The sequence below is a fragment of the Chiloscyllium plagiosum genome, chromosome 2 (assembly GCF_004010195.1).
Source record: "Chiloscyllium plagiosum isolate BGI_BamShark_2017 chromosome 2, ASM401019v2, whole genome shotgun sequence".
Lineage (NCBI taxonomy): Eukaryota > Metazoa > Chordata > Chondrichthyes > Orectolobiformes > Hemiscylliidae > Chiloscyllium > Chiloscyllium plagiosum.
Window position 1 is genome coordinate 103,956,713 of NC_057711.1, and position 9,742 is coordinate 103,966,454.

The 9,742-nt window shown below is 65.8% G+C and overlaps 1 protein-coding gene across 1 annotated transcript; it reads left to right on the forward strand.

The window, feature by feature from the left end:
• The first annotated feature begins 303 nt into the window (after nucleotides 1–303).
• Nucleotides 304–8,278, forward strand: LOC122557819 (proline-rich protein 36-like). Its single transcript, XM_043705902.1, has 3 exons — nucleotides 304–340; nucleotides 621–3,503; nucleotides 7,215–8,278. Exons 1-3 carry the CDS (start codon nucleotides 304–306, stop codon nucleotides 8,276–8,278), a joined length of 3,984 nt encoding a protein of 1,327 aa, XP_043561837.1.
• The last annotated feature ends 1,464 nt before the right edge of the window (nucleotides 8,279–9,742 follow it).

Genomic DNA, 9,742 nt, shown 5'->3' on the forward strand with positions numbered 1-9,742 from the left:
TGTCAAGCAGAGCAGTTGGTGATTGATGTGGTAAAGTAGGAACAGAAGGCATCTGGTATGGTGGTTCAGGGGAAATAGAAGGGCTTCCACAGGCCTTTCTATCTCTTTAGCCACCACATAGACTTTCAGTGTGTCCTTGATGCCATCATCTCCTCGACTGCCTCATCATCCCAACACCGATTCCCTTTACCCACCAACTCACTCCCAGCATTACTCCAACCCCTTCCCATTTTGCTGCATATCCCTTTTGTAACGAATCCTCAGCATTTGAAAATTCTACAAAGAGAAGCTACTGAGTAGATCATGCTGGAGAGTAATAAAAATGATCTCACTCAGCAAGGTGAGCAAAAGGCACTGCTGCGACCTGTGAACACTCAGCAAGTATAAACTAAATTCAGCTCATAGAGTCATAACTTTGGGGAAACGTTATCAGGCTCTCAAGACAGGTTAAAAGCCTTTGAAAAAAATCTCAATTGATGTTGACAGAATGCACAGTAAATAATGTTACTGGATCAGTAACTCCAAATCCCAGCCTAATGCTCTGGAATCCCACCATGACAGACGGTAAAATTTGATTTCAATAAAATATCTGGATTTCAAAACTATTTGATGGTGACCAGGTGACCATTGGCAATTGCTGCAAGACCGATTAGGTTCATTTGTGGCCTACAGGGAAGGCCTCCACTCCGGGCAGCCTTCACTACTCCGGCCCCCACCCTGGGCCGGCTTCCCTACTCTGGGCCCCACCCTGGGCTGGCTTCTCTACTCCGGACCCCACTCCAGGCCAGCTTCCCTACTCCGGCCCCCACTCAGGGCTGGCTTCACTACTCCAGCCCCCACTCCGTGCCGGCTTCCCTACTCCGGCCTCCACCCTGGGCCTGCTTCCCTACTCCGGCCCCCACCCTGGGCCGGCTTCCCTACTCCGGCCCCCACTTCGGGCTGGCTTCCCAAACTCTGGGCCCCAAATTGGGCAGGCCTCCCTACTCCGGCACCCACTCTCGGCCGGCTTCCCTACTCCGGCCCCCACTCCGGGCTGGCCTCACTACTCCAGCCCCCACCCTGGGCCAGCGTCCCTACTCCGGACCCCGCCCTGGGCTGGCTTCCCTACTCCGGACCCCGCCCTGGGCTGGCTTCCCTACTCCGGACCCCACCCTGGGCTGGCTTCCCTACTTCGGGCCCCACCCTGGGCCGGATTCCCTACTCTGGTCCTAACTCCGGGCCGGCTTCCCTACTCCGGCTCCCATTCCGTGCCAGCTTCCCTACTCCGGCTCCCACTCCGTGCCGGCTTCCCTACTCCGGCCCCCACTCCATGCTGGCTTCCATACTCCGGCCCCCACTCCGGGCCGGCTCCCCTACTCCGGCCCCCACCCTGGGCCGGCTTCCCTACTCTGGGCCCCAAATTGGGCAGGCCTCCCTACTCCGGCCCCCACTCCGGGCCAACTTCTCTACTCTGGCCCCCACCCTCGGCCAGCTTCCCTACACCGGCCCCCACCCTGGGCCAGCTTCCCTATTCCTGCGCCCACCCTGGGCTGGCTTCCCTACTCTGGGCCCCATCCTGGGCCGGCTTCCCTACTCTGGCCCCCACTTTGGGCTGGCTTCCCTACTCCGGCCCCCACTTCGGGCCGGCTTGCCTACTCCGGCCCCCACCCTAGGCTGGCTTCACTACTCTGGGCCCCAAATTGGGCAGGCTTCCCTAGTCCGGCCCCCACTCTCGGCCGGCTTCCCTACTCCAGGCCCCACCCTGGGCCGGCTTACTACTCCAGCCCCCACCCTGGGCCGGCTTCCCTACTCCGGCCCCCACTTCGGGCCGGCATCTCTACTCCGGCCCCCACTCAGGGCTGGCTTCACTACTCCAGCCCCCACTCAGGGCTGGCTTCACTACTCCGGCCCCCACTCTGGGCCAACTTCCCTACTCCGGCCTCCACCCTGGGCCGGCTTCCCTACTCCGGCCCCCACCCTTGGCCTGCTTCCCTACTCCGGCCCCCACCCTGGGTTGGCTTCCCTACTCCGGCTCCCACCCTGGGCCAGCTTCCCTACTCCGGCTCCCACCCTGGGCCGGCTTCCCTACTCCGGCCCCCACTCCGGGCTGGCTTCCCTACTCTGGGCCCCAAAGTGGGCAGGCCTCACTACTCCGGCACCCAGTCTCGGCCGGCTTCCCTACTCCGGCCCCCACTCCGGGCTGGCCTCACTACTCCAGCCCCCACCCTGGGCCGGCGTCCCTACACCGGACCCCGCCCTGGGCCGGCTTCCCTACTCCGGACCCCGCCCTGGGCTGGCTTCCCCGCTCCGGGCCCCACCCAGGGCCGGCTTCCCTACTCCGGCCCCCACTCAGGGCTGGCTTCACTACTCCGGCCCCCACTCCATGCCGGCTTCCCTACTCCAGAACCCACCCCGGGCTGGCTTCCCTACTCCGGCCCCCACCCTGGCCTGCTTCCCTACTCCAGAACCCACCCCGGGTCGGCTTCCCTACTCCGGCCTCCACTCCGGGCTGGCTTCCCTACTCCGGCCCCCACTCCATGCTGGCTTCCCTACTCCGGCCCCCACTCCGGGCCGGCTTCCCTACTGCGGCCCCCACCCTGGGCCTGCTTCCCTACTCCGGCCCAACCCTGAGCCGGCTTCCCTACTCCGGCCCCCACCCTGGGCAGGCGTCCCTACTCTGGCCCCCACCCTGGGCCGGCTTCCCTACTCCGGCCCACTCTTCGGGCTGGCTTCCCTACTCCGGCCCCCACTTCAGGCCATCTTCCCTACTCCGGCCCCCACCCTGGGCCGGCTTCTCTACTCCGGCCCCCATCTTGGGCCGGCTTCCCTACTCCGGCCTCCACTCTGGGCCGGCGTCCCTGCTCCAGACCCCGCCCTGGGCCGGCTTCCCTACTCCGGACCCCGCCCTGGGCCGGCTTCACTACTCCGGGCCCCACCCTGGGCCGGCTTCCCTACTCTGGCCTCCACTCTGGGCCGGCGTCCCTGCTCCAGACCCCACCCTGGCCTGCTTCCCTACTCCAGAACCCACCCCGGGTCGGCTTCCCTACTCCGGCCCCCACTCCGGGCTGGCCTCCCTACTCTGGTCCCCATCCTGGGCCGGCTTCCCTTCTCCGGCCCCCACTCTGTGGCGGCTTCCCTACTCTGGCCCCCACTTCGTGCTGGCTTCCCTACTCTGGCCCCCACTCCGGGCCAGCTTCCCTACCCCGGCCCCCATTCCGGGCTGGCTTCACTACTCCAGCCCCCACACTGGGCCGGCTTCCCTACTCGGGCCCCCACCCTGGGCGGGCTCCCTACTCCGGCCCCCACCCTGGGCCGGCTTCCCTACTCCGGGGCCCATCCTGGGCCGGCTTCCCTACTCCGGCCCCTACTTCAGGCCGGCTTCCCTACTCCGGCCCCCACCCTGGGCCGGCTTCTCTACTCCGGCCCCCATTTTGGGCCGGCATCCCTACTCCGGCCCCCACTTTGGGCTGGCTTCCCTACTCCGGCCCCCACCCTAGGCTGGCTTCACTACTCTGGGCCCCAAAGTGGGCAGGCATCCCTACTCTGGGCCCCATCCTGGGCCGGCTTCCCTACTCCGGCCCCCACTTCGGGCCGGCTTCCCTACTCCGGCCCCCACCCTAGGCTGGCTTCACTACTCTGGGCCCCAAAGTGGGCAGGCATCCCTACTCTGGGCCCCACCCTGGGCTGGCTTCCCTACTCTGGGCCCCATCCTGGGCCGGCTTCCCTACTCCGGCCCCCACTTCGGGCCGGCTTCCCTACTCCGGCCCCCACCCTAGGCTGGCACTACTCCGGGACACACCCTGGGCCGGCTTCCCTACTCTGGTCCTAACTCCGGGCCAGCTTCCCTACTCCGGCCCCCATTCCGGGCTGGCTTCACTACTCTGGCGCCCACCCTGGGCTGGCTTCCCTACTCCGGCCCCCACTTCGGGCCGTCTTCCCTACTCCGGCCCCCACCCTGGGCCGGCTTCTCTACTCCGGCCCCCATCTTGGGCCGGCTTCCCTACTCCGGCCTCCACTCTGGGCCGGCTTCCCTACTCCGGACCCCGCCTGGGCCGGCTTCACTACTCCGGGACACACCCTGGGCTGGCTTCCCTACTCTGGTCCTAACTCCGGGCCAGCTTCCCTACTCCGGCCCCCATTCCGGGCTGGCTTCACTACTCCAGCCCCCACCCTGGGCCGGCTTCCCTACTCGGGCCCCCACCCTGGGCCGGCGTCCCTACTCCCGACCCGCCCTGGGCCAGCTTCCCTACTTCGGACCCCGCCCTGGGCTGGCTTCCCTACTCCGGGCCCCACCCAGGGCCGGCTTCCCTACTTCGGGCCCCACCCTGGGCCGGCTTCCCTACTCTGGTCCTAACTCCGGGTCGGCTTCCCTACTCCGGCACCCCCTCCGTGCTGGCTTCCCTACTCCGGCCCCCACTCCGGGCCGGCTTCCCTACTCCAGCCCCAACTCTGTGCCAGCTTCCCAACTCCCGCCCCCAATCCGGGCCGGCTTCCCTACTCCAGCCCCCACTCTGCGCCGGCTTCCCTACTCCGGCCCCCACCCTGAGCCTGCTTCCCTATTCCGGCCCCCACCCTGGGTTGGCTTCCCTACTCCGGCCCCCACTCCGGGCTGGCCTCACTACTCCAGCCTCCACCCTGGTCCGGCTTCCCTACTCCGGCCCACTCTTCGGGCTGGCTTCCCTACTCCGGCCCCCACTTCGGGCTATCTTCCCTACTCCGGCCCCCACTTCGGGCCGGCTTCCCTACTCCGGCCCCCACCCTAGGCTGGCTTCACTACTCTGGGCCCCAAAGTGGGCAGGCATCCCTACTCTGGGCCCCACCCTGGGCTGGCTTCCCTACTCTGGGCCGACTTCCCTACTCTGGCCCCCACTTTGGGCTGGCTTCCCTACTCCAGCCCCCACTTCGGGCCGGCTTCCCTACTCCGGCCCCCACCCTAGGCTGGCTTCACTACTCTGGGCCCCAAATTGGGCAGGCTTCCCTACTCCGGCCCCCACTCTGTGCCGGCTTCCCTACTCCGGCCCCCACTCCGGGCTGGCCTCACTACTCCAGCCCCCACCCTGGGCCTGCGAGCCTACTCAGGCCCCCACTCTGGGCCAGCTTCTCTATTCCGGCCCCCACTTCTGGCCGGCTTCTCTACTCCGGGCCCCACCCTGGGTAGGCTTCACTACTCCAGCCCCCACCCTGGGCCGGCTTCCCTACTCTGGCCCCCACTTCGGGCCGGCATCCCTACTTCGGCCCCCACTCCGTGCCGGCTTCCCTACTCTGGCCCCCACACAGGGCTGGCTTCACTACTCCGGCCCCCACCCTGGTCCGGCTTCCCTACTCCGGCCTCCACCCTGGGCCTGCTTCCCTACTCCGGCCCCCACCCTGGGCCGGCGTCCCTACTCCCGACCCGCCCTGGGCCAGGTTCCCTACTCCGGACCCCGCCCTGGGCTGGCTTCCCTACTCCGGGCCCCACCCAGGTCCGGCTTCCCTACTTCGGCCCCCACCCTGGGCCGGCTTCCCTACTTCGGGCCGTCTTCCCTACTCCGGCCCCCACCCTGGGCTTGCTTCCCTACTCCGGCCCACACTCCGTGCCGGCTTCCCTACTCCAGAACCCATCCCGGGTCGGCTACCCTACTCCGGCCCCCACTCCGGGCCGGCTTCCCTACTCCGGCCCCCACCCTGGGCCTGCTTCCCTACTCCGGCTCCCACTCCGGGCCGGCTTCCCTACTCTGGCCCCCACTGCATGCTGGCTTCCCTACCCCGGCCCCCACTCCGGGCCGGCTTCCCTACTCCGGCCCCCACCCTGGGCAGGCATCCCTACTCTGGCGCCCACCCTGGGCCGGCTTCCCTACTCCAGCCCACTCTTCGGGCCGTCTTCCCTACTCCGGCCCCCACCCTGGGCCGGCTTCCCTACTCCAGCCCACTCTTCGGGCCGTCTTCCCTACTCTGGCCCCCACCCTGGGCCGGCTTCTCTACTCTGGCGCCCACCCTGGGCTGGCTTCCCTACTCCGGCCCCCACTTCGGGCCGTCTTCCCTACTCCGGCCCCCACCCTGGGCCGGCTTCTCTACTCCGGCCCCCATCTTGGGCCAGCTTCCCTACTCCGGCCTCCACTCTGGGCCGGCTTCCCTACTCCGGACCCCGCCTGGGCCGGCTTCACTACTCCGGGACACACCCTGGGCCGGCTTCCCTACTCTGGTCCTAACTCCGGGCCAGCTTCCCTACTCCGGCCCCCATTCCGGGCTGGCTTCACTACTCCAGCCCCCACCCTGGGCCGGCTTCCCTACTCTGGGGCCCATCCTGGGCCGGCTTCCCTACTCCGGCCCCCACTTTGGGCCGGCTTCCCTACTCCGGCCCCCACTTTGGGCCGGCTTCCCTATTCCGGCCCGCACTTCGGGCCGGCTCCCCTACTCCGGCCCCCACTCCGGGCTGGCCTCACTACTCCAGCCCCCACCCTGGGCCAGCGTCCCTACTCCAGCCCCCACCCTGGGCCGGCTTCCCTACTCCGGGCCCCACCCTGGGCCGGCTTCTCTACTCTGGCTCTAACTCCGGGCCGGCTTCCCTACTCCGGGCCCCACCCTGGGCCGGTTTCCCTACTCTGGCTCTAACTCCGGGCCGGCTTCCCTACTCCGGCCCCCACTCCGGGCTTGCTTCCCTACTCCAGGCCCCACCCTGGGCCGGCTTCCTTACTCCGGGCCCCACACTGGGCCGGCTTCCCTACTCTGGCTCTAACTCCGGGCCGGCTTCCCTACTCCAGCCCCAACTCTGTGCCGGCTTCCCAACTTCAGCCCCCAATCCTGCCGGCTTCCCTACACCGGCCCCCACCCTGGGCCAGCTTCCCTACTCCGGCCCCCACCCTGGGCCGGCTTCCCTACACCGGCCCCCACCCTGGGCCAGCTTCCCTACTCCGGCCCCCACCCTGGGCCGGCTTCTCTACTCCGGACCCCGCCCTGGGCCGGCCTCACTACTCCGGGACCCACACTGGGCCGGCTTCACTACTCCGGGCCCCACCCTGGGCCGGCTTCCCTACTCTGGTCCTAACTCCGGGCCGGCTTCCCTACTCCGGCCCCCATTCCGGGCTGGCCTCACTACTCCAGCCCCCACCCTGGGCCGGCCTCCCTACTCCAGCCCCCACCCTGGGCCAGCTTCCCTACTCCGGGCCCCACCCTGGGCCGGCTTCCCTACTCCTGGCCCCACCCTGGGCCTGCTTCCCTACTCCGGACCCCACTCCGGGCTGGCCTCACTACTCCAGCCCCCACCCTGGGCCGGCGAGCCTTCTCCGGACCCCACCCTGGGCCGGCTTCCCTACACCGGACCCCGCCCTGGGCTGGCTTCCCTATCCGGACCCCACCCTGGGTCGGCTTCCCTACTCTGGGTCCCATCCTGGGCCGGCTTCCCTACTCCGGCCCCCACTTCGGGCCGGCTTCCCTACTCCGGCCCCCACCCTGGGCCGGCTTCTCTACTCCGGACCCATCCTGGGCCGGCTCCCCTACTCCGGCCCCCACTCCGGGCTGGCCTCACTACTCCAGCCCCCACCCTGGGCCGGCGTCCCTACTCCGGGCCCCAACCCGGGCCAGCTTCCCTACTCCAGCCCCCACCCTGGGCCGGCTTCCCTACTCTGGCTCTAACTCCGGGCCGGCTTCCCTACTCCAACCCCCACTCCGTGCCGGCTTCCTAACTCCAGCCCCCACTCCAGGCCGGCTTCCCTACTCCGGCCCCCACTCCGTGCCGGCTTCCCAACTCCAGCCCCCAATCCTGGCCGGCATCCCTACTCCAGCCCCCAACCTGGGCTGGCTTCCCTACTCTGGGCCCCATCCTGGGCCGGCTTCCCTACTCCGGTCCCCACTTTGGGCTGGCTTCCCTACTCCGGCCCCCACCCTAGGCTGGCTTCACTACTCCGGGCCCCAAATTGGGCAGGCTTCCCTACTCCGGCCCCCACTCTGTGCCGGCTTCCCTACTCCGGCCCCCACTCCGTGCCGGCTTCCCAACTTCAGCCCCCAATCCTGGCCGGCTTCCCTACTCCAGCCCCCACCCTGGGCCGGCTTCCCTACTCCGGGCCCCACCCTGGGCCAGCTTCCCTACTCCTGGACCCACCCTGGGCCGGCTTCCCTACTCCAGCCCCCGCCCTGGGCCGGCTTCCCTACTCCGGGCCCCACCCTGGGCCGGCTTCTCTACTCTGGCTCTAACTCCGGGCCGGCTTCCCTACTCCGGCCCCCACTCCGTGCCGGCTTCCCAACTCCAGCCCCCAATCGGGGCCGGCTTCCCTACTCCAGCCCCCACTCCGGGCCGGCTTCCCTACTCCGGCCCCCACCCTGAACCTGCTTCCCTATTCCGGCCCCCACCCTGGGCTGGCTTCCCTACTCCGGCCCCCACCCTGAGCCGGCTTCCCTACACCGGCCCCCACCCTGGGCTGGGACTGCTTCCCCGCACTGGCCCCCACTCCGGGACTGCTTTCCTGCACTGGCCCCCACTCGGGGCCGGCTTCCCCGTGAAAACCTCTTCTCCGGAACTGTTGCCCTGCAACAGCCTCTATTCCGGGATTTGCTTCCCGTCAGCAGCCCTCACACCAGGACACACTTTCCCTTGCCGGCCTCCACTCTAGAACTGTCTCCCTGCTCGAGCTTTCACTTCGGGACTCATGTCCCTGCATTGGGACACACTTCCTCACACCTGCCCCCACCTTGGGACTGTTACCCCACTCCGGGACTGTTTCCCCATACCGGTCCCCACCCCAGGAGTGTTTCTTCACTGGCCTCCACTCCAGGAGTGTTTCTGCACTGGCCCCCACTCCAGGAGTGTTTCAGATACCGGCCTCCAGTCTGGGACTGTTTCCCCGCACTGGCCCCCACTCCGGGAATGGTTCCCCACACCACCCCCACTCCGAGACTGCTTTCCCGCACCGGCCTTAGCTCTGGGACTGCTTCCCCATGCCGGGCCCCGCTCCAAGATTCATCTCTGGAGCTTGCCAGCAGCAGTCTCCAGTCTCAGGGAAAATCCAAGTCAAAAATTGAAAAAAGAACGCAGAAAGTTGAAAAATGAAACATAACAGCCAAAGTAGAGAATATTCGATGGGAGCATCATATTCTGCTGCCATCTTGCAAGAATTTGCATATTTTGAACATTTGTACCTGCTTTGAACTCTCATCTCCCAGTATATAAAATAATTACCTTGGTGTTACAGTTAGGTATTGTCCTGACCTGAAAAATTGAATTAATCTTGCTTTCAATTAACTTCTTTCCCTGAGAATCACAAGGACCATCTTTCACTCTTTGATTTTCTTTGCTATCTCCCTCAATCTATGGAATCAATTGGAAAATCCATGGGTGTCACAATTACACTTTACTCATTTACACTTGCTTTCTGGAAAACTTTCATCTCCTCTCCCAATTTTTCCATTTCTGCTGTGTTTTTATTGGCAATACCACTTTCCGCAAGTGGTCCTCCATTTTCTGAACCAAGGATTTCCCTCCACTTTGGGAAACATGCCCTTTGACTTTTCCATTTTTGTCTTCCCTCTTTTTCCTCCCTCTCAGGACCATGATTGATTCTCTAACTTTACTGTCCTAACCTCCAATCACAGACTTTGACATTGCATCCATTTTTAATGCCTATTGATACCAATTGTAATGCAATATTGACCTGTAGGGTCCTAACCTCTTTTTCAGCATTTCATAAGGTCTGTTCTTTATTGTTACTTACTCTTAGATTGTGAGATGTGAGCATAGCTGACTGATCTGCATTTATTGCATGGTCCTAATTGCCTTTGAAAAGGTAGTGCT

Bases quoted from the DNA above. Each gene is read 5' to 3' on its own strand.
- LOC122557819 (XM_043705902.1), top strand. From the start codon at position 304: ATGCTGGAGAGTAATAAAAATGATCTCACTCAGCAAG. The intron at 341-620 runs GTGAGCAAAAGG...GATGGTGACCAG, and splicing joins AAATGATCTCACTCAGCAAG to GTGACCATTGGCAATTGCTG. The intron at 3,504-7,214 runs GTGGGCAGGCAT...TCACTACTCCAG, and splicing joins TCACTACTCTGGGCCCCAAA to CCCCCACCCTGGGCCGGCGA.